We start from the raw sequence: 25,630 nt of genomic DNA, 5'->3' as shown, positions 1-25,630 counted from the left end.
TTTCACTCTAACGCAATAGAAAACTTTTTCGCTCTCGTTCCCTCTCGTGCGATACGAATGAATTGACGAAACGAATTAGTCACAGAATAAGGCCACTGTGGCATGTATCCCGAAAAGTGGGTAGGTGTCTAGAAAATATCGTCCAGTTGTCAAGGGACTTCGTAGCTTGTTGCGCGGTCGCTCTGCGCACCGCTCCGCATTTCAAACGTCCGAGTGACAGTTGATAAACATTAAAATTTCGTTTAAACAACGTGGTACATAAAGTGTAATCAAGTGATTGATTATACATTAAACAATTAGTGGGATATTATACGAGTGTCAACAGATTTTGAATCTAGCTGTCGGCGAAAACCGGCTGATTGTGACGTGTTTTAAGTTTTTTAACATTAGTGCTGTGCTGCCGTCGTCATGGACCTCAGCTGTCCCGAGTACATGGAGACACATGTCAGCGGGCCATCCAGCCCCGAAGGAGTGAATCCTCCGCCTCTCTACGCCCCCATCGACCCCATGATGAGCACAGATTCTAGAATAATCCCTAACCTCCTTGCCCTGGAGAAAGAATCCATGCCGAGTTGTGACTACTTCAACAACGTCCAAGATGACATCCAACCTTTTATGAGGAAGGTAGTCACAACGTGGATGCTCGAGGTAATTAATTTAAATCAATAAAAACTAATATATTTGTGAGAATCTTTTCCAACTTCGCGTATGCGAATTTTTCGCATTTGGTCGCCATTTTTTAGTTTTTAGATTACTTTAGTTTCTATTATTATCAATTAATTATTCAGTACTTTCACTGTGTAATGAACCCCTATAATTAGCACATGTAAATACCGTTTTATCACTTGTTTTAGTATACAATATGTGAAAGTATAACGATATTAGATATAATCGATATAATAATTAAGTTATTTCTTCCGAAGATCTAACTAAAATAGACTCAGTAGTTTTAGTGTATATTTTATCAGTATTTTATCTTTTGGTAAAAAGGGTTGTAGTCAAATAACTTATGGTATCGTCTTTAAAAACTTACAGTACGCCGCTTTTTATGAAATATCGTATTTGTTTTGAATAATCTGCATGTTTTCTGGTTGTCTCGATCACTTCCTATCACTAAACGATTGCGTGATAAAAATAAGGATGTAGATTATTTATTATATTATTCAAAAATATATTAAGTAAGTGCTAACATTACGAAACTTATACTTCTTATGACATTTAGGAAGTTCAGTGCTACGGGCAATCGGATCACTAAATGATTGCGTGATAAAAATAAGGATGTAGATATTATTCTTTATTATATTATTCAAAAATATATTAAGTGCTAACATTACGAAACCTTTACTTCGTATGCCATTTAGGAAGTTCAGTGCTACGGGAAATCGGATATAATAAAATGTTTTCTTACACGCGGTAAAAATTAAAACATTCAATTGTACGGCAAAGTTTCTCGAAAATGTTTGAAAAAATAATAAATATGATTTTGATAAAAATGTACTACTTTGAACGTCACTGATTCTCCGAAATCGACAAATGATAGATTTTCGGTTACTGTAAAGCCAGTTCACCACTCAGCAGATCTCACCGAAGAGAACTTGTGACGTCACACGCGGAGTAATTTCAAAACCTTTAATAATCATAGCGCTGATAATAAAATATATATTTTTTTGATTTGGCTTAAAAAAATTAAAAGCTTCCTCATTACTGATGTATATTTTTCGAATATAATACACGTACCTATGACTGACTATTTTCACATTTAAAAAAAAACGTAATAGTCAAATCCTTATCCGCAGCTGGTGGTGTATAGGGCACTGCATTTAATTCTGTAAAATCGTTGCTAGACAATACAAAGCAACAACATAACGGATCTGACCACGATCCATAAAATTTTGTTAGCTACATATTTTAGCAATAAAATCGTGAAACTTTGAGTCTCTGCTTGCCTTCTATTAGTATTAGCGCGAGACAGTTTCTTAAATCATTTAAAGGCGCTATAGTTATCCCACTTTTAAAAAAACCTCAATTAAATTCTGAGGATTTTGCGAATTTTCGTCGAGTATCTAACCTTCCAATAATATACAACACTTTTGTACGCAGTAGTTTGAAGTTTGCATCCGTTGTGTGGAGCCCTCAATACATAACAAACATAGAAAGGATTGAAAACTTTTAACGAAAATGTTTAAAATACCTAGATTATAAAAAAAACAAAACGCTTAGTACTTACAGCCAATCTGCCAAACAAAATGGTTTTTTTACCCTTGAAAATACACGCACTGTATTTGAATTATGCTATTTACATAAATTATTAAATAATAAAGTAGATTATTTTAACCTGCTCTCCAAAATTAATCTTAATGTCCCCTTTCGCGTGACAAGAAATAAGTATTCATTCCATCTGCCAGTCTGTAGCACACAACTCTTTCCTTTATCGTTCTTGCTCTAACTATAATGCTTCATCTATCGATATATTTTACATGCCCCTTAATTTATTTAAAAATAAATTAAGACTTATTATTTCTGGCTGCGATACGATCCCACTTACTATTTAATGATGCTTACACTTACACACACTTGAACGCTTACTTCCACACAAATACACATAAACACACATTTACACTTACTCTCATACAAATACACATAAACACACCCTTTTTTTGTAACACAATTTAATAATATTTATTTATTTATTTATTTATTAACGGACATTGTCCATGTATACAATTTATAAGGTTTAAATATTACAATAAAAGAATAGTTGTAAACAAAAAAAAAAGAAAGAAGCATTGACAAACATAAGGAACATCGAGACAAGATCTGGACTATTTATTTAGTGCTCGTTTAAATCGTTGTAAACTTAAACCAAAAAAGTCCAGATCTTGTATTGAGTTAACAATACGACAAAGGCGGGTCATTGGAGAATTTAGGCCATAGTTTGTTCTATGCTGATATGATGAATATGTATGATTCTTATTTAGAAACTTCGCTGGTCTGTCTTTAAACCGTATTTTTTTTTTAATTTCATTATATCATTGTCGACTGTTTGTTTCTTTAAAAATAAATAAATAATATCTTATATCCTAGAAAAAATCTTAGCTGAACAGATTTCAGTTCACAAATCCAACTTGCTCTCTAACTTAGAAGTTAAGAGAGCAAGTTGCTCAGAATCAGCTTACAGAAAAATCCACTCAACTGGAACGGGACTTTTGAGGATTCTATCAGAAATAGCTCTGATGTTTGACCACAAACTAAATGCTTTAAATAATAATTATCTATAGTCGTGAGTCGTGAGACTTCAAATATCTAACTTCACCCACATTCAAGTCAACTGCACCCTATCATTCAGTGTTTAATTATTATTTATTTAACACATTTATTTCATGTATCTTATTTCACGTTTCTTATCAAAATAAATTCTTCGCCTATTACGCAGAACAATGACGCCTATGTGCGTATTCCATATTAAATACGTACCCACATTCTTACTATAACTCCATACGTATATTTATAATATATTTATATTTGTATGAGTAAATGCCACATAACACCTAATCAAATATTTTGAAGACAAGCAATACTTGGTGGCTAGTGGCTATTATAAAGATCCGAAGAATTGACTAAGTTATTAGAAAGATCGAGAAAATCGCTTAATTTTGGACCTGATTTTTTTCAGTTCGTTCCATGTCCCATTACCACATACAGATCGATTAACAAGACCCGGGGTGCTATTCTGAACCACTCTCTTGGCACAAGAAAACTGTTTTTCTCGTGTATTTTGTATGTAAATACACGAGATAACATGCCCACGAGAGCGTTTGGAATACCAGCCCTGGCGCATTCACAAAACTCGCACAAACGCATTAAAAATCAACAGGTGGTAATTTTAAAAAAGGTCATATAAAATTTAAACCAAATATTCCATCTTTTTTTTATATCTCTGTGGGATTAATTAAGGGGTTGTGTATATGAAAAAAACCAATGGGTTAAGAAAATGTAATAAATATATTAATTTATTTTTATACGAGTACATTTTTTATTAAAAATTTTCTGTTTATTTTATTATAATAAAAATGAATACAATGTACTTAATCAAAATGCAAACCACAAGTTACATTTTTATAGTCGATTGTTTTGAGTGTATAAATAATCAGATTTATTGTTTGTCAATATGGCTTGTACCCTGCATTTTATTTTATTTTATTTACTCTGTATTAATTATTATTATAATGAACACAAAATATTGGCTATAAAATGTACTTGTTTAAAAATAAATAAATATATGACATTTTCTTAACTGAAGGTTTTTTTTTCATATACACAACCTTCTAATCCAAAAGAGATTTTTAAAAATACATTCAACTAAAATTTAAAAATAAGATTTTTTAATTTGATTTATTTAAAAGCTTGTATAAATAAAACATGCAGGTTTCATTGTTGAAATTTTAAAACATTTTCCCTCTCAATACACTTTTATACCGTGTTATCTACCTGACTCAATGACTACCTTACTGATCCTTTTTTCTGGTATAATGCTTTATAAAAATGGCGAGGGTAAGCAATCTTTATAACTTCTTAGAATACAAGTCCATACGACTCCCTTTTATGATAATACACAACCAATTACAACACTTACATATTATATACCTGTATTAATGCATTTGCTACGTACGTACCTGGAATGATTTATGCTGATTTACATACTCGGAAAGGATTTGTTATTCCCTGAAATTACTGATAAACGAAGAACAGAAGATCTAGGAAACATATAAGCACGCTTTATTGTTGTTTGTTTCCTTGGAAAGCCTTTCTAAACGTTGAAGTTAGCGTTGGTATAATTATTATTTTCGTCGGAATAAAATTTGAAACCATGACCCTGAAAGCAGGTTCCAAACTGTCTGAACGGATTACATTGATCCTTTTCCACCTCAAGTTTGCGCAATAAGGACCGCTACCGCCGTGCCATTCAGATCCTCGTTCGTTTCCTGTAGGAAGTGCGCTATTCAACTCGTTTTGGGATGACGACAAGAAGTACAACGGATGAATTCAGGATGTATTATATTATTTCTTATCACACCCCTTCAGTCTAATACTAAAGACTAAACTTTCTATCTAAGGTCTGCACGTGTGTGGTGCCTTTTCATAATATTTTTTTGCAATTCAACGTTCATCTCAGGTAGCTCAGCATTGAACGCTTTTGGGGTTTCGAATATTTTTATACGAATTTTTCCCTTTACAAATAAATCGCTCGATCTCCAACTACCTCAAAATTTGCTAATTTGAACATTCCTAGAGCTTTCGATATTTTATCCTCCCCACCAACTCGCTTGTAATCAAATGCCATCAGTGACGAGAAAGTTTAAATGAGTCAACATTTACATTTATTCTTGTTCGCAATAAACGGCAAAAATGCGTATTGAATTAATTTATTGCAAATATATATATACACATTCTTAATAACAGGGAATTTATATAAAACCAATTAATATAAAATGAAAACGGAGTGTTCACTGTTTATGATAGTCTCCATCTAACATGGCACAGCCTGTTCTAAGATGGAGATTTTCTATCTTTAGAGCATAAGTAGTCCTATACTAATAAAAAAATAACATAAAAAAGAAAAACTAAAACTACTTAATTATAAATGCCTAGCTAATCAAATGTAAGAAATTGAAAATCAATATTATACAAATATAAAGTATATATATGTACCAAGAATACATGTTACTTAAACATAAATAATATAGTATAATATATAATAAAACAAATATAAAGCAATGAAATACATAAAAATATAAATAATATGTGTACCAATTATATAAAGTACTACGTTTTTTTATTTACATATATTTTTCAAAAAAATCTCACGCTACACTATTTGTATGTGCAGTTATTTTTATTTTAAAATTTGTTTTACATTTTGAGTCTTTTATATTTGGCAATAAATCATTTAATATTTTTAGAGCAATTACATTGTATTGCTTTTTGATTGTATTGATTCAAAATTCCCTAAAACAGGGAAATACCACATACTACGAATACCGATAAAAATATAAGAAATGGATTTAGAATAATTCATTGTATTTTCATAATCAATATGGATATTGTGGAGAAATTTTTTCACACATAAATATAAAAAATAAATTTAATAAAAATACGTTGCAAGAAAACCGCGACATGTTTGGCCTTGGTTGTTGTGACGTCAAAATTCATGATAATGTTCTAAACAAATTTCATAGGCCAGGAACAAATAAACATGAATCGTGACGTATTAGGGTCGTGGTCAATGTAATTTTTTTGCGGGAATTCAAAAATATTTTTTTTGCTTCTAATAATTAGCAAAAAATTTTTTTTATTGGACAGTATTTCACAAACCTTTGTTACTTTAAAAATGTTTTAAAAATGTGATATTTCCCTATTGGGCGAACTTTTGACTTGATAAGAAAAATCACTTTCCTTAACAATACTGATTTTACGTACACCAAAACAGCTTTAAGGTCAGTTGGAATAAAATAAAAAGTATGAAGTACAATATATCTTAAAGTTCTACTACCATATTCATTACATTAAAACATATTTCTTACATAATAATATGATCAAAGATTAGCACAGCTGGGTCCCGATTACAATGGGAAGTTAACAGAGTTATCTTCGACTGTCTATAAAGAAAAATCGATATTTGTGTACGAAAATAAGTATATTTGCATGAACATTTAAAGTATCTTCATCGATAACCTTTAATTGAACATGTTTATAAGAAAAAAATGCACGCATATTCTGCTTTTTATACAAAAAACTTAATGTTATCTACAAAGTAAAATTAAGTTTTCTCTATTAAAAGTAGAATATGTTTACATTTTTTTTATCGTGTTCAATTACTGGTTACTGACGAAGACGCTTTGAATTTTTATTCAAATGTACCCACCTTTGTAAATAAATATCGTTAATAGTTTATTCAAAAAAATGTTGAGTGTCTAAATGCTTGCAGACTGGCTTGATTTCCTCTCTAGGGAGTTATTCATATTAAAATTTATTTCAACAGAGAGGAAAAACATTTTTGAGAAGGAATATGGAAGTCTAGGCATTTACGGGGCTTATGACCCGTCATTGGCTGGTTTAAGTGGCAACTTTACACACTGTGTCACATCACCATTCTGCCCATGTTTGAGCATCCACATTTCCTCAACTTTTCCATCCGTTGACTTTTGTGAAGTAAAAAGAAAGGTACCTAGTAATAAACATTGGAAAATTGTTTTCAGGCGTTGCCTAGTAGGTTATTTGGTTCAGCCGGATGAATCTCACCCACGTGATAAAGGTTTCAGCTCTTTTACTTCACAAAAGTCAGCAGATGGAAGAGTTGAGGAAATGTAGATGTTCAAACATGGTCAGAATGGTGAATGTTACACAGTGTGTAAAGTGGCCACTTAAACCAGCCAATGACAGGTCATAACCCCTGTAAATGCCTAGACTTCTATATTCCCTTCTCAAACAATTTTTCCCTCTCTGTTGAAATAAATTTTAAAAAGTTATTAATTTATATCAGTATACCGATGAAGATAGCCGTTCATAATCGCGGCCCTGGACTTGACTAATTGCAATGTACATCTCTTTAGGTTTGCGAGGAACAGTCCTGCGAGGAGCAAGTGTTCCCGCTGGCTGTGAACTTCCTGGACCGGGCGCTGTGCATCCGCGCCATCCCTCGCCACCAGCTCCAGCTCCTGGCCTCCGCCTGCCTCCTCTTGGCCTCCAAGATCCGCCAGGCCGGAGTCCTGCCAGTCCCCATGCTCTGCACCTACACGGATAACAGCATAACCCCCGAGGAGCTCAGAGTAAGTGGAATAAAACTTCATTTCAATATGTTGAGAATGTGCAAATGTCGACAGATTTAATTAAAAAAGATATCGCAACAGACACGGACATGTTCGTAAAAGGTAATATGAATTCACGAAAGAATCAACAAATAGCGGTAGGAAAATTACATGCAAGTATTTTTAAGCCAATTAACATAATACATGTATGTAGTTCCAAAAAATATATAATTACTTGTGAATATATTTCATTTAAACAGCCAACGACAGATCAAAAAGCCCTGTAAATGCCTAAGCTTCCATATTACCTTCTCAAAAATTATCGTCGTCTCTGTTTGGATATCTTTTTATCTCATTGTTTTGTTTATTTTCCATTAATATATAGGTAATCTGTATCTTTCCTTAGTAATCTATAGTTCCATTAATATATAGGTAATCTGTATCTTTCCTTAGTAATCTATAGTTCCATTAATATGTAATCTGTATCTTTCCTTAGTAATCTATAGTTCCATCGATATAAAGGTAATCTGCATCTTTCCTTAGTAATCTAAAATACGATATAAATTATGTTGAAAAGTCGCAGAACATGATATTTATAGATGCATTGAACGTTTGTTAATCCAGGTTTTTTTCAAAATACTAAAAAGTTGCTGAAAAATCCGGCGATTTATAATACTCAATATGCATTAAAATCGACATACCGTGTTTGACAGTGCCTTTTACGATACAAACATACGTATTTAATAGAAACAAACGCTTCTAACATCCAAAATATTTAGCCATCATACAACAGATTTATTCTATCGAATCTAAATAATGTATCTTTAAACCATATCAAGTCCCGATTAATACAAAACTAATCTAGTAGGTTGTCTTTCAGATCATAAAGTATCCTAATCCTTCATATTACGATTAAAAGCCATGTATACCTTTCAGAAGTCTTTATATCATTTCTGAGAACCTCGGAAGTAAATACGACACATTTCTTACTGTGTGTTCGAGTAATCTACATTCGTATATTATGCGTCCTGTGTCCGCCTCAAATTACCCCCGTCCACTTGCTTCTTCCGCCTTTAAATTGGCTTTACTACGAGTGTTTCCAAAGATTGTCATCGCTTTTAATAATTATTGTGCCTTCTTTTTATTCTTTATCATTCGATCACTCCTTCCGCCGCGAGCATTGCTCCTTACGTGACTCTCACTTCCTGTGCTCCGAAGACTTAACACTGCTGTATGATGCCATTTAACCTCAGGACAGAAAAGTTCATTTTCAGTTCTGTGGATTTAACGCGTAACCTATTTCTTCATCTGGTCTTTAATCGTTAAAACGCTTTTGTTTTTGAGATTATCAGCAAATCCAAATGTATTTGTGTATGCAGACAATTGGTAGAATTCCATATTTAATTTGGTAATGTATCCAAAATAAAACAAGTTTATTGGATTATAATTCTACTTAATTTTAATAAAATATACGAAGGGTATATTGTGACGCGTTTCGTATTGTTAGGACATTTTCAAACAAACTAACTTAAATATTTACAAAGTTTCTTTATATACTAAAAATAATTGCTATTTTATGTTTGTGGATTTCTATACAAGCCAAAATAAGTAGAGTAATTAAAATTGAATTAGGGTATACTGAGTATATTAGAGTAATGTTTTGGTTGTATTGGGGAAAATATTTGTAAGTTTGTGTATAAATGTCCTAACAAGACGAGACGCGTCACAATATACCCTTTGTATATTTTATAAAAAATAAAGTAGAATTATAATCCAATAAACTTGTTTTATTTTGGATACATTACCAAATTAAATCCAAATGTGTAGATATTGAATTTATTATTTTTAATCTTGAAATAGGGCGCGCATAAACATATTCTTATGTGTGTACTATATTTATTGTTTATGTTATTTAACACATATTTCTTGACCTTCTGTTTGAATTTGGTTTTTTTTTTGCTTCATAAATGTTTTTTCCCGTTTCATAATATTTTTTACTGCCTTATATAAAATTTAATTTGGTGACTTCCCCTTTTTTCTAAATGGGAGTCTGATTTTTACCTTTTCTCTGGCATTGTGATCATGTTCATGTTATCTTTGATAATTTTTTTTCCAAAATTCTGTGTTTAAAAACATATATATATAATATACACAAACATCATCGTATTGTAAAATATTATTTGCTTATATGTTAGTACTTTTAATTAATTTAACATCAAATTTACACTTGTGCATCGGTTTTTATTTAAAAATGACTATTGAAGTTGTGTTTTGATATTATGTAACCTTACATTATTATTGCTTCAGTATATTTTTTATTTAAAACGTAATCTAGTTAAAAATATATATCTGAATATCCTTAATATCTTAAAAAGATATTTAATGACTAACATGTCATTTAAAGGGTTGTTAAATACTGATGATCTTTTTGGAGAGTATTTTTAAAAGGTCGGTATTAAATTTAAGTTTCATGGTGATGATAATTTGCATGTTGACCCGTCTAAAGATGCCCGTTCGAAGGGGAAAGCGCAACTTAGTCAAATGTGGAAGTGTGGGTACCCAGTATTTTAAATTTATAACTTATTTATATTGTAATATAAGTTGTTATATACTTGCGTTACTCGCATCCACTAGCACGTGTCAGTCCACTTCACTTTGTCACACCTGTCGAGTTTTGGTATTGTCCTGGGCACTTTGGCCCGCACGAGCTAATTTCTCCGCCTCGGACATCCTGCTGATATAAGACGCGAGAGCGACCCGCGTGACTCCTTCCGCCTTCTTCCTTCCACCGCCGAGTGTACCCTTCCTCGCTCCTTTTATAATTCTTGGCTATTTCCTCGCCTCAGTAACGTCACGTGACACCAGGGTGCTTCCTGTGCCTGCATTGGACGACAACTTTGACCCTGATGCGGTTCTTGATGCGCATCGACACACGCCATTAAAATCGGAAAAATGTCTACATATTCATTCCTAATGAGTATTGAAACCAGTTTGTCGGAATCCTTCCGAAGATACGAAAATTTCCTATGAGCTCCCCTGTTAAGTTCTGAATTACATTTTCACTAGCAAGCTTATTCCTGAATAATGTAGAGTAAATTCCGTAATTATACTGCGAGCGCAGGTGGCAATATAAATAAATTCTCATGAACTTAATTATTTGGAGTCATATCCTGTTTTACGGGATTCGGAAATATTATTTTGTTTGGATCCACCTCGCACCTTGACTTCCGAACTAATTGTCATAATTTCCGCGACAGTAGGTGTACAATATTGTGTTAGCTGCGTATACGATTATAGAACACCGTCAGCAATATGTATTATACGGTTTTACTGTATTTTTCTCACGCCCATTCCGCGTAATCAATGATAAACGCTGTCAAATTCAATTGCTGATATTGCACCTTTTATGAAATCCCATGACCTAATAATTGTGAATCTAAGCCACCCTTCTATCTACATAACTATTCATTTCGCAATTATACTCGCCGAACCCGAATGTGAGACTTTTTGGCAACCAAAGACAACTTAATCAAACAAGAAGTAATAAGGATCCCATTTTTTTTACCTGCGACCTATTTGGGTTCTTGATTCCCTGTTACACCGAGGCGCGGGGTCTGCGATTCCCACGTACCCCGAATCGGAAGAAGATCCCACGAAAGTTTTTTTGTGATCTAAACCAGACCTCTGTATTTCCGAAACTCAAATAACAATGTCGCCCGAAGGTCTGAACGCTAAGGGTCTATTGTTCCCTTTGCGCTGGTAACACGGGAAACATGTTATTCGCGATCGGAAGTAGATCAAAGAATATTGTTTTTGTTTTTTTTTATTATTAATATTGAATATCGATTATTTTACATACATATATGTGTATAATTATATACAATAGTATGAAAAAATAATCAATCATCAAGTTTGCACTCCATGCATTCTCGGGTCTGATTCCCGACACGTCCGACGTTAAATATTGATTTTGATATGTGTTTTTACACTCCTATATTTCATTTCATTTTCAATTCAATACGTTTGAAAATATATTCTAGGCATACATAACATGAAAAGAATTAACAGTAGAATTTGAATGTTAAAAAATGGTAAAATAAAAAAAAACCTAAGAGTAAAAGTAAGTTTTCCTCTCCGAACTTTCTTTCAGTAACATGAAAATTTTAATGAAGAGATACGGTTGAGTAAAGACATTGCTCTTCCTACTAGCATTACCATTGCCAGGCTGGTTCTGCAAGTAGGAAGGAAAATAGACGAATCATAATCCCTGAACTGGCACTTGAAGCATAAGACTAATCGTCTTGTCTTCACGTAAATGTATATGCTTTTGATTTACACAATGCAACATTTTATGCGGATATGACGATGAAAACGTATGAGTGTTGTGTCATTTTAAAATTGTATTTATTACCGTTGTACCAAAGCTTAAATGTTTCGCTTCCGTGTTGTTAATTGAAAGAAATTTCCATAAAGATTTGCATTCGCCCCCCATGTTTCACACGACCTTTGTCTTGCCCCGAAAGGGCATCTTCCCCGTTCGGGTGTACCTCAGGGTTCCATCCCCTGACCTTCTGGGACTGCGCGGTACACCGTGTACACGGAGATCGCTAGTTCTCACGGAACATACTTCACACACACCCTGACTATCTAATCCATCTTAATTATTTATGTATACATTTTATGCCGGTCCTATCAAGGACTATCAACACGAAAAATATCATAGGCCTATCGATTTTCAGAAATATTAATACCTACGTGATGTAGATATTTCCTCTTTCTGGCTCACTGTTTTTAGCCTTAGTTATTTTTTAGAATTTATACACTTTGATTCATGAGGTCAGCTGATTAATCTTATTGTGTTTTCTCTTCTTCGTGTACTTACTTTGTACCTTATGAGGAAGTTTATCCAACCCACTATGAGTCCATGCCAGACACTTCAATAAAAATCTCAATTTCTTTAGCTCTATTCTATTTCTACTTTTGTTAAACTTTCAAAAACATCGATCCAGTTTTAATTATTTTACTATTCCGGGATAAAATGGTATTTATAACATAATTTAAATTGCAAAACTGGTTTTCATAATTCTTGCGGTGAATTTTTTTAGCATTATCGCACGGAATAATGTACTTCGTTTCATTATCCGAACCCAGCAGTTCATAGAGCATAATTATCTTCATTATTCCCCTTTCCGCGCCTAATGATGCATATGGCACTGCATTGGTACACCAATCGCAACTTAAATGATCGTTTTTTGTTACATGAAAGTAAGATGATCTCCAGGGCCTAAGAAATATTATACATAGTTAAAAAACACATTTTTAAACAAATATTTCGAACCCAAGACCTCTTACATGGTAGGCAAACGCGCTAATCACTGCACCACGAGGTTGACATATAGAGCATAGAGCGCTGAATTGTTATTCCAATTGCAGCATATCTAGATGATTTTGTAAGATGGAATCAATAATCAGTCTAGGAACAATGAAGTATTGCAGTGTAGAATCACCTTTAAACCCGGTATTTTACGTACACGAAACCGGGACCTTAAGCATGGTAGACAAACGTGGCAACCACTACACTACCAATCGGATATATCTCCACTGGATTCCATTTTTAAAATTTTCACCTGTGAGTAGCCATCGAGTCAAAAACGTTCGTCCGGGGTTCTAATTCTGTTTCACACACAGAACTGTACTCTCCGTCTGCCCGGACGCAGAGTATTGTACACGTCATGGAATTTTTCCCCGTCTTGCACCCACTAGGTACTGGAACGGGTATTTTACATTTTTCACACAGTATTGCGGTCATATCTTGCCCATCTGTACCATATGTCGGTAGTTCCCAAGACAGGGTCCCGCTTTCGAGCGCCACGTACTACGGGCCCCGACTACACCCCTCCAGCCCACACAATACGAGTGTCCTCCCCGACACACGGCACATACCCCCGCGTCTTCGCCGAGAACCCTCATGCGACCAAATTGCTTAGGAATATTTTTATGCCGAAGCAACAACTTGCCCTCATTACTATTCGATGGGAACCGAATTGGTTTATTAAAAGGACACGCACTACTAATGTCTAATACAAGACTGCGGCTATTTCTTATTGAAATAAATTATTTAGCATTGAAAAAGATAATTGCCAGGCTGGTTTCCTTAAAGCACTACCCTCCGCTAATTTCGTCGTCGAACCCTTTATTTCTTGTGTCGATAAGATTGGTCATGGGACCTCACGTAATTTTCTAGTTTGCGGTTGTAACGCTCGAGAAGATCTTCCGAAGGCTGATTTTGCGGCGTATTAAAATATTTTTCTCCGTGGTTGTACCCGTCAGACTTCGTACTGGGAATGCTTGGCTACGGTAATTTGGAGAATAGCAGAAATGCATATTAGCTTATGTATTTTTCCGCTCGATACGTGGTATTACGATCACTTTAGGTGTAATGGAGAGTATTTTTCTGTATGTTCCTAATGACTACCTTGGACATCGGCGGCTTAAGCCGTTTTATCTTTTCGCTTGCTGAACCAGCCTGCCAATGGTAATGCCAGTAGGAAGATCGATGTCTTTACTCAGCCGTGTCTCTTCGGATATAGAAATCTTTCATGTCACCGAAAGAGCTCAGAGATGATAGCTTCCTTTTGCTCTAATTACTGGGTATTTTTATTTTACCGTATATCACATTCAAATTGTGTTGATAATTTTTTTCGTGTTACGTACGATTTTAAATATTTATTTTTTAATGTACATGGACGTATCAAATAAGTAAATTTAAGTTGAATCACATGCTATGCAAGCATATAATATTTCGTCATAAATGAATGGATTCTCGGTTCACATTTTCATTTCTAACAATGAGTAGGCCCACACCACTTTTTTGATTATTTAAAGGGGTTAAAGATTTCTCAAAAGGTCCATTGTGAATTCGGCTTTCTTAACTGGCTATTAAACACTTCAGGCAATTGTTTTTTTTCGTTAATTATTATACCAGGCCAGAAGGGCTCTCTTCTGGGACAAAGCAATAGTTCTCTGGTCTAAATCGTTTGTATTCCATACTATACTTATGCGAGACTTATGATATTTTATATTTTAATTACCACCTTGTTTGTAGTTATGACAATACAGGTAAACTTACACCAATCACCCCTCCTTATTTGCTTCTCTGCTTCCTGATTACTGCGCGACGAGCCGGGACCAAATTTACACTAATTTTCGTCATAAGTCATAAGGAATGGTTCCTCAGGGGTGACATCTTAGCCTTATATCGTAATATAAAAATAGTTATTTGTCTACGATAGTATAACTCAGTAATTAAATGAGTTTAATGGTAGTGAAATACGGGTTGCTAACATTTATTATAAAATTTAATTATTATTTTTTGTAGTTCCGATTGAAGAATAGAAAATACCACCTCCCTCGGTTTTCCTATGACCATCACGCCGTTTCCACTCTCCGCCCTTTAATTTTTTGTTATTTTTTCGCTTTTATTCTGCTATTTATTCTTTTGTGGATCCATGCATAAAAACATATTTTAAAAATAAATTACGTTGTAGTATTAGCATAAAAATAGTTTGCATAGTGTTATTTTTCTATTTTTTTATAAAGGTAAATTATACGGAGTGTCGAAATCTCTACCGAACCCTTGTCAAGACATGGTATTGTATCAGGATGTTAATATTTATATAAATTACCCTTATCACGGGGCGGAGTCCCGGAAGTCTCGGGGACTATTCGTAAGAGAGGAAGTTGGGAACAATGAAAGGATTGCGGTTCCATTAAATGCACTCATTTTCTTGAGTCCTATTGAGTATTGTAGTTGACTCCATTGACCTCTGTCTTGGTCGTCACGTTACGTTTGGAGGTGTCAGGAGGCGGTTGGATCAACGTGTAAAAGGTCAAGCGAAAACTTCCGGACTGAATAACTGAACAGTAGACCTCCAGTTTGTTTACAAACAGTAAACAAATGCCCATATGTCATTCGATATGGCTATAATTTAAGGTAACAATAGCAAAGTGTTCATTCGGCTCTCGTATTAACTGTTTTGATTCCGCGTACATGATATTAGGTATAATATAATATTCTTTGATCTTATGTCAATATAAACGGACCTTGATCCGATTTAGTGTCGGAAAATATTTTATCACATTCTTAGAATACAGCGTCATAGCCTCACATTCCTCGATATCCAATAACAGATTCCCACATTTTCTACTCCTTATCATGGAATAAGAAGACACGGGCCTTCCAAATATGTTACTTATTTTATCCATATTATTATTCGTATTATGTCGACTATGTCTATTCATACATGCTTTATTGTTATAGCACTGGGAGATGCTGGTTTTGCAACTCTTGAAATGGCAGACATACGCAGTAACCACCTTCGACTTCATCGAACACCTTCTTGTGAGAATCCGCTGGAGCAGTACAAGAACGCTCATGAGGCGACATGCTCACACACTGGCCAGCCTCTGCTATACTGGTAATATTTTCATTTCTTACGTTAGAGTTTTGATAATGCAATTTTCGAACTCCTTTCTTTCGGAAAAAGGTTTCCATTGTCTAACTATCGGCATTTTTATACAATGAGTCGACATTCGTGTCCGAATCGATAATTTAGCCCCCCTTTATTAAATAAGGGGTGATAGTGTTTTTTTGTTTTAAATTTAACACTACCACGCTTCGGCAATTCCACCAGCCACGAGCCGATAACGTGGCAGGTTGCTCCATTATAAATAATTATAGTTTGATCACTTTCGATTCCTCTCATTTTTGATGCGTTTGCGGCGGCTAATGACTACGCTTTCATTGATTTACAGTTTATCATATAAACAACGTAACATTGCAAACAAAACATTGAAACGATAGCTACGTCCCAAAGATCATGAAAACATCATCAACTTGAAAGAAACAAGTTAAAGTGAGTTCTAGTTATGTTAATCAGCATGTGCAGTGGGCTTTGTGTCCGTTTATAAACTATGCACTTACTAATTGTTCTAGTTTATTGCCCTTATCGCGAAAGCTGCCCGTGGCGATGTCGCGTGCCATTAAAAAATTCCCGATAGTTTCTACCCATGCCCCACCAATAAAAACAATAAACTATAACCAGGTGCATGAATAGTAGTTTTTGACCATGCATGTGTGGCCAGCTTGAAACAGACTTGTTCAAATCGCCTCGTTAAACCGGGGTAGGTTGGTAGTTGGTATGATCTCTGGTCAATCCTGTTTTAAATGGCATTCGGGGTTTCGTATTATTAGTCAAAATACTAATTTTCTGAGTATATAGGGTCAAAATATTCATATCGTACCTTGTTTTCTTAAAGAAAGAAACATCTTCCACAAAAAAAAATTGCTTGTAAATTATAATGTTTAGTGTTGCTCTCTAAATGCACCTTATTTTGGCAATTGACCAGGTGATATCTCTCGCCGCATATTGGAATGGCAGGGTTTGATCCATCCGGATACTTTTAAGTATTAAATGTACCCAAATCCATCGTTAGTTCGCATTGAGACTGGGGTAAAATAAGCGTTATGTACCCAATTTATACATTTTTGTTAGTTCTAATATTTAAATGATATTATTTAAAAAAAAGCTATATTGTCAACTAAAACACAAGTGTTAAAGTACTTTTATAACCTTTAATATAGGTTATTTTTGGCACCCTGTTATGGGTGATAAAATTCCTCCAATGGCTTTATACTGTAGATTGAATGTATTGCAATGCGCACACCTGCCCTACCCCTGCCCATTTCCCTCGCCATCCCCCATCCCCGCCTTACCAAAAACATCCATTATACTTTTTAATTTGTATCGCAAGGGAGGAAAATAAGCACTGGAGGAACTTTGGTGTTAGAACTTGTTAATTTTTAAATGTATGCTGTGTTTTTTTTAACTTGAGAATATTTTTTATTGAATATAATGTATTTTTACTTCTAGTAAGATTTCAATAATGTTTAAATCTTTATGCTTTGGCAGGAAATTGACTTTCTTATCGTAAGTAAAAATATTGAGTAAAAATTTTTTTTCCATTAATAATTTGTCCAATAATATTAATATTTTGCGGAATTCGAAAATTTTTAATTTTTTTGCAGATTAAAAAAAAATACAACTTTAATTTGTTAAATAATGTATAATTTGTATCTATAAAAATGTTTTACACCAGTGGGGGATCTAGACTCCATGCCACCCCACCCCATGTCCATTCACCATTGACGAAAGGCGAAACAATATCAAAGTCATTATTTTGTGATCTCGGCGCGCGCCAGTTGTCGCTAGCTGTAGTATTCAAATTATAGTAGTCGATTCATAACTTTACAGCTGTTGGTTTTATCACCATTGTTATAACAATCGGCAGGCGTGTTATTACGTCTCTCCTCTGACGTGTCAATCCTCCATAAAGCACCGCGTGTTCCGCGACCAGCCCCAAAGCTTACCTGTTTAACGAGCTTCAGAATGTATAGAAATTTACTGCATAAATCACATTTATGCCTTATTATAGCTTTCATGGCGTTCCTAAAGGTCTGTAATTTGACCTCTCATAAATTTGTTTTTATTTTAATAAATTTCTGTTTCGTGAAACAGTATTGACTCGAAGTTATTTCTTGATTTTCGATTACGCGAAGTGGACTTATGTGACGCTTAAAACCAAAAGTAAATAAACATAGCCATCTCCTTTATTTCTGCTCAGAAAACATTTTAAATGTGATAAATAAAAAATAAAATATTAAAGTTAGTATATGACCTTCCCTATCTAACAGCAACTAAAGAACTTTTTAAACAAACTAAACAATTAAATGTAACTGAACTCTTTAAACTAGAATTCTTAAAATTTATTCATAAATTAGCCACTGATGATTTAATTGTAGACAAAGAATTAAAACTTGAAAAAAAACTGTAGTAAACATGAACACAATACGAGAATATCAGAAACATATCATATACAACCTTTTAAAACGAGAAAAGGACAATCGAGACTAATAAACCATGGACTGAAATTATACAATAAACTACCAGACAAAACTAAACAAAAGACTCAGACAACCTTTACAAAAGATGTTAAAAATATTATTATTAACAGTAGAATGTGAATTTTAAAAGTAAAAATATGTTGTTAAATGTATGTAACCCGTAAGGGTTTATCAATGAAATATATATATTTTTCAAATAAATAAAATAAATTACTCGCGGGTTTATATTGATCGCTCAAAAACAAAAATTAATTAACCCAGATTCACTTACAATAGATATTGCCGCGTTTGTTTTTTTTTATCGTCGCCTATTTTTTTTATTCTCTTTTATTTAGGAAACATACGGTAGAATTACATGGTTTTATAGCAAATAAAATTAGACTTTCATCTGGACCGGTGAAGTCTCCATATGAAATAACATGCTAAGATTATCAATCGACCATTTTTATTTTTTCGAGTACATTAATATTATAAGGGGAAAAAACATAACTGAAAGTAGTTTAAAAAATAAATTAAAAATAAAATCACTGTAAAAAAGTTTTTTTTAGTATTTACACGAGCGAAAATAATATTAAAAATGAAAAAACTTACTTAAAATAAATTCAAAGTAAGATTTTTAATAAATAAGAATAAAAAACATGAATATTAAGAGAAGATTTTAAACTAAAGGTAGTTTTAAAAAACATTAAAGGGATATTATCAGTAATTAAAATTTCAGTAAAGAAATTTAATTAAATAAAACAATATCAAAATATGTCATAGAAAAATAGATATGTACTTATTAAGATCAACGGGTACCTATTATCTACATACTTAAGTACCAGGGGTGAATCGTCCGCACAGCTTACCATTATATTTGACTTTCAATAATAATGTCTTATAGTAACTATGTTTGTGGGAAAATAAATATAATAATTGTTATTTATTATAATTCACCACCACCAGCGTTTGTATCTTCCTACAAAAAATATCCATGAAGTGCGCCCAGCGTCCAGCCCGTTCTCAGTAAACTATACAAAAAAGTATACTATATTTTACATCTTTAATCCAGTCGCGGTTTTTTAGAACTAAAACAAGCTTCTTCTTCTTTCTGTGCCATATCAGGTCTCCCCGACGTTGGTGATCACTCTAGAGTAGGCGTTCCGGTCCCGTGCCAACTGGAACAGCGCCTCAACCCCGCGCACTCCCGTCCAGTCGCGAATGTTTCTCGGCCAGGACGTCTGTCGCCTTCCAACTCCACGCTTTCCCTCGATCTTTCCCGTCATGATCAGCTGTAGAAGCGCATATTTGCTTCCGCGCATGATATGGCCCAGATATGCAAGTTTTCTCTGTTTTATTGAGGACAGTAGTTCTTTTTCGGCACTGGCTCGTCTCAGCACCTCCACGTTGGTCATTAAATCTGTCCACGGAATTCTCAGCATTCTCTGGTGAAGCCACATTTCAAAAGCCTCTAATCGGTTCATGGAGTTCACCTTGAGAGGCCATGTTTTAACCCCGTAGAGCAGTATTGATCACAAATAGTACTTGACCGTCCTATGTCTCAGTTTTAAATTAGGACTATCACTGCAGAAGAAGAATTTCATGCCAAAACATCATCAAAACAAGCTTGCAGATTACAAATATTATTTGAATATTTTATATTTGGAAACTAGTATTTCGAACATTATTTCCGAAGGACTATTTTTCTTTGACAGGATACCGTTAACATATTATGTGGCATTCGAAGTGGCCGTTTTTGGCATTATTCATTTAAAAAGGAATCGGCCAGTGCTCAGTGTCGACATTTCAATCATAATGGAAACATCTGCTGAATGTCATTGTGATATTTTTTAATAAACTTATACTGTAACTGTCGGTCTCGTGGTGTAATCGCGGTCAGCGCGTTTGCCTACCATGCAAGAGGTCTCGGGCTCGATTCACGACATGGTTGATTGGAAATATTTATTTAAAAAGGGTGTTTTCACACTAGAATATTTAATAGTCCCTGGACTGGTACCTGAAGCGTAAAACTGATCATCTTACCTTCATGTAACGAAAAAAAATTATCAGATACGCTGCGATTGGTTTACCAATTACCCTATGCACCATTAGGTGCGGAAAGGGAATAATGATGATGATGATACTGTAAATACTGTAGAATAAAGCTACGTATATCGCGAAATAATTGTTATTTGAATTGATTTACACAGAACCACCGAAAAAATAGCCATTAATTTTATTTAAATTTATTTCAACAGAGAGGGAAAACATTTTTGAGAAGGGAATATGGAAGTCTAGGCATTTACAGGGCTTATGACCTGTGATTAGCTGTTCTAACTCCCTAGGGAGGAAATCCAGCCAGTCTGAAAGCATTTGGACATAATCAATCATTGATTAATTTTAATACTTATTTAATATTATGTAATTTTTTACTTATATATTACAATGGTCCAATTTTTTTTTTTTGTAGATTACCTATAAAATAAAGCACCGCTCGCCACTGCTTTTTACCTATTATTATAAATTGAATTAATACTCACGTATTTCTTAGTCTCTTGATATAATTGACATTTTTAACGCTCAATTATAATGCATTTATATATGACCGTGAATTTTCAACGGTTTCCTCTGTGAACCATTCAGATATCGTCGAACAACAATAGGTCTGATCTTACGTAATTCGTCGATACAATCAAATTCGTTAACTCTGATTCTCGAGGCGCGCGGAGTGCAATAGTGCAATGGTTTTCACCACCTCCCAGAGTTATCACGGTGCGCTAACATTTTCCAGTCTGCAAGATCTTTTGTTCCGCCAGCCCCCTGCAGCTGCCCTCGCAGTTTCTTGATTTTTACGCCTCACATTGGTATCGCTCCACAATGGAGAACTGAATCGAAAAGAAGTTTATCCTGAAGATTAATGGGCAAATCCGGTCGAGGTATGAAATTAGGGGTCCGCTATTTCCCCCCGTACGACAGGATAGTACTGCACCGGAGAAATCAAAAGTCCTACTTTGCATTTGGCCGAGACCTTAACAGGGTGACGTCAAAGCACTAGCAGGATACCGAGTTTCTGTAAATAAAAAAATACAGCACCAGTACCGAAAGGGGCAGGTATGAAGGTAATAAAAACGGAAATAGGATATTGTAAGAAATTTAATATTACAACCAGAATGATGTACTTTTAAAAATAAAAAGAAAGAAGACAATTCTATAAAAAAAGGTTTCAACTAAAATATTTCAATAAATATATTTTTTTAAAGTATTACCGAAGGCATAATTTTACGTAGAAATAAAGGAAAATGTCACAAAAATGTATGTTATTTAAAATGCTTATATTTCTTTTCAAAAACAAAAAATTAAATTTTGCTGCGGCCACTTTATGTGCAATTTATTATCTTTAAATTATTACAGCAAAAATTTTGTTTTTTTTTTTGTTTTATAAAAATATTTTTTTGCGTTCTTATGATTTACCCAAATATTTAATTTTGAGGGCTATTTTCAACGAGTTCTAAATAACTCTCTATTAGAAAATGGAATAAAATTGGGGTAGAATTGGGCTCGAACCACAGACCTTTGGTCCGTGAGGCCGAGACACTAGCACAGGACCACAACCCAACTCAAAACTAAGTCTTTATATGAGAACCCAGAAACCTAAGTTTAGTCTTAATTTGAAATGGCGTAATCTGCCGGTTAAAAAGTAATTATATTTTAGGTATATAAAACTTTTAAGTATATTTTTTAATAGAAATACCTTTAAATTTATTGTTTTTATCTAATTTATTAATTTGTTTTAAAATTGAAAATTTTTATGATTTCCTCATTTCGCGTGATTTTTACCAGACTACAGCCTTAACCTTTCCCTTACTGTCCCAAAAACATTCGCGCGTTACGGTGCTGTGAAGTCAATTCACATGCAAAAATAGCAGATTTTAAATCGGAAAAAATATTTATAGTTAACAGTATAATAGTCAAAAGTGATAATATTTTTAATCTCATTATCATTCCCTTTCCACACCTAATAATGCATAGGGTATTGAATTGGTACACCAACCGCAGCACATCTCGATCAATTTTGTTACATGAAAGTAAGATGATCAGTCTTACGATTCAGGTATCAGTCCAGGGACTATGAAATATTGTAGTGTGAAAACACCTTTTTAAATAAATATTTCATATCAACCATGTCGGGAATCGAACCTGAGACCTCTTGCATGGTAGGCAAACGCGCTGACCATTACACCACGAGGCCGACAAATTGATTTATTCTATTTTATTTTTAATCCAATTGCTAAGAACATGAAAAAAAAATAGCTTGTGCTGCCAGTGCGGGCGAAAGAACTGTCCCCGTCGTCGGATAGCTACTAACTGGCGTCTGGGAGAAGTACTAGAAACGTTGCTGCTCGCGCGTGTGACGCCTGAAATTGTCTCTCTCGCTCCCGAACATACCTGTATTATCGAGAGAGTTTGTAAGACAATTATATATAAGAATAACGACGTAATAAATTACGTACTTCGCAACATACGATGCATTAGTAAACTTTTTTTTGTATTGGTGATTTATTTCCGATTTTATATAAAATTCTTTTTCTGTTCCCAATAAGCATTAACTATTGAATTACAAAATATTTTTACCGATTCGTCAATGTATAACGGAGGAACGCCAAAAATCTTAACCCATAATTTATTCTATTTATGGAGATGTTAAAATTATTAGATGCAATGTGTACTCGCTACACATCACCGTAAAGGGAGAGTTAACATTTCTATGTAATAGTAATTCAATAAGATGTGTTGACATTTTTTTTTATCTGCATCTTAACAGTTCACATTTATCCATATTTTTCCGTGTCGAAATTCAACGGAACAGCATCCATTTTCTTAATACACTGTACTCATCGCACGGCCGTAACTGTTGCTTGCATTGTGTCGCGGCTTCTTAAAAAGCTACCCTTCCCAAGATTGGCTAGACGCGACGGCGACGGTACAATGGCGGGGACACAATGCCCGGGAGAAAAGGAAAGTCTCCTCGTCTGGAAAAGGCCTACCCGTCGTACGTCGTACGGCGTACCTCGTGTGTTTCACCTGGCGTTGGCCGCGGTTTACTCCTCTCTTCTGACTCAGATGCACGGAACATTGTCCGAGGCAGGTATACAGCCTCAGGATGGCCAGGTGTGTTTCGGAAGTCATTGTAATCTTCATTCCCGCGTGTCTCCAAAGAATCCATTTTTATGTAAACACTGTATTATTCTGCTTGTTTTTCAAATGATATAAAAATACCTTTATTACAATAATAATAATAATATATCATCTCCCTGAGAAATATCACGCGACTTGAATATATCATTATTTTTCATCATTTTTTTATTATTATTCTTTTCCATAATAGACATTACTTGTGATGGTGGGTATATTATATACATTATATAGATACCTAACTTTATCATCACCATTCCATGTCCGCTCCTTAGTTAGAGCACATGGTGTCCGCGAAGATCCTCCGGGCATCTCTCGTAGTTCTGACAAACAGTCAGCAGTGGACGTCCAGGACGTCGAGAACCGGATGCCTTGTAAAGTAGGCAAGCGTGGTTAAGGCTCTCAGGAGGCACCCGCGGTACAAGGCCAAGCCAACCGCATCGCCTCCGCTCGATGACCGACCACCGCACATCCAGGATTCTTCTGAAACATCTATTCTCGAAACTCAGAATTTTTCTGTTTTGTACCCTGGTGAGGTGCCACGATTCGCATCCGTAGAGGAGAAAAGGTGTTTGTTATACGAGCGTTGTATAGGCGTTACATATAATTGATTTAATATTTTTGTATCATTATTATCATTCCCTTTTCCGCACTGTATGATGCATCCATATGCACTGCATTGGTACACCAATCGCAGTGTATCTTGATCATTTTTGTTACGTGGAGGTAAGATGATCAGTATCATGCTTCAGGTACCAGTCCAGGGATTATGAAATATTCTAGTGTAAAAACACACAGGTGTTATAGGTCCTATGGCCCTGTTATAGGTCCTGTCGGATATACAGATCTGGTGGCTTCTAAAAAGAATTTCAAGGCTTTTAAAAAGTTTTGTAATCATTTCGGCGAATTGATCATGTCCAATCAATTTAATCCCAGTCAGTGAAGAATTCACTTCCCTCTCTTCTCAATCCAATGAAGTACATATTATGTACTTCTGGATTACTTTCTTTCAGCACAAAGATGCTAAGGCTACCAGATTTCTGAGAGCTCCTTCGGGCAGCTTTTCTCGTTTGACAACGAGCAAATTTTCCGTGTATGTGGGCACCGCCAAGGAGACTTATGTCCCCAGAAGCGGTGTGCGGTATGTGGTGGGTAAGCTGTAAAAACACACAAGCAAATTTTTCATGTCAACCATGTCGGGAATCGAACCTAAGACCTCTTGCATGGTAGGTAAACGCTCTGACCACTACACCACGAGGCTGACAGTAAATAATAAAACACAATCGAAAATATGTGCGTGTACATAAAAATGAAAACAAGGAAATAAGGGAACGAAAAGTAAAGGCTAATGTATTGATACAAAAATGCCCCGAAATGTAATTTATAAGAATAATTTAAACAAATGTATGTTATTATTAATAATCAAAGAATTTACTTTGCGGTCAAACATTTTACTTAATGTTATTAAACATTTGTATATAACTACTTAGATCACTTATAGTGGGTTTTACAAGTTGGTTTCATTGGTGCTCTGAGGAAGAGACGGGTACGTCTCGAAACTGGTAGATATGGAAGAGTCGGTAAGTGGTTATATACAAATATTTAATAACATTAGTAAATATATGTTATTTTATTCACGTACGTAATATTGTTAATTTATTTTTTATTGGAGTTCGATGGCCTTCTGGGC

The 25,630-nt window shown here is 34.4% G+C and overlaps 1 protein-coding gene across 1 annotated transcript in view; it reads left to right on the top strand.

Annotated features, from left to right (window-relative positions):
* The first annotated feature begins 81 nt into the window (after nt 1–81).
* LOC148277114 (G1/S-specific cyclin-D2-like) overlaps nt 82–25,630 on the top strand; it is a 44,003-nt gene continuing 18,454 nt past the window's right edge. Inside the window, exons 1-3 of the mRNA XM_088233311.1 lie at nt 82–648; nt 7,611–7,826; nt 16,126–16,282. Coding sequence (XP_088089437.1) covers nt 409–648; nt 7,611–7,826; nt 16,126–16,282 — 613 coding nt within the window. The 5' untranslated portion in view covers nt 82–408. The remainder of the gene's footprint in view (nt 649–7,610; nt 7,827–16,125; nt 16,283–25,630) is intronic.

Source organism: Micrasema longulum, unplaced genomic scaffold (genome assembly GCF_059751315.1).
Source record: "Micrasema longulum isolate JH-2025_06_02 unplaced genomic scaffold, ASM5975131v1 h1tg001081l, whole genome shotgun sequence".
NCBI lineage: Eukaryota > Metazoa > Arthropoda > Insecta > Trichoptera > Brachycentridae > Micrasema > Micrasema longulum.
This window is presented reverse-complemented; position numbering and strand designations above follow the sequence as displayed.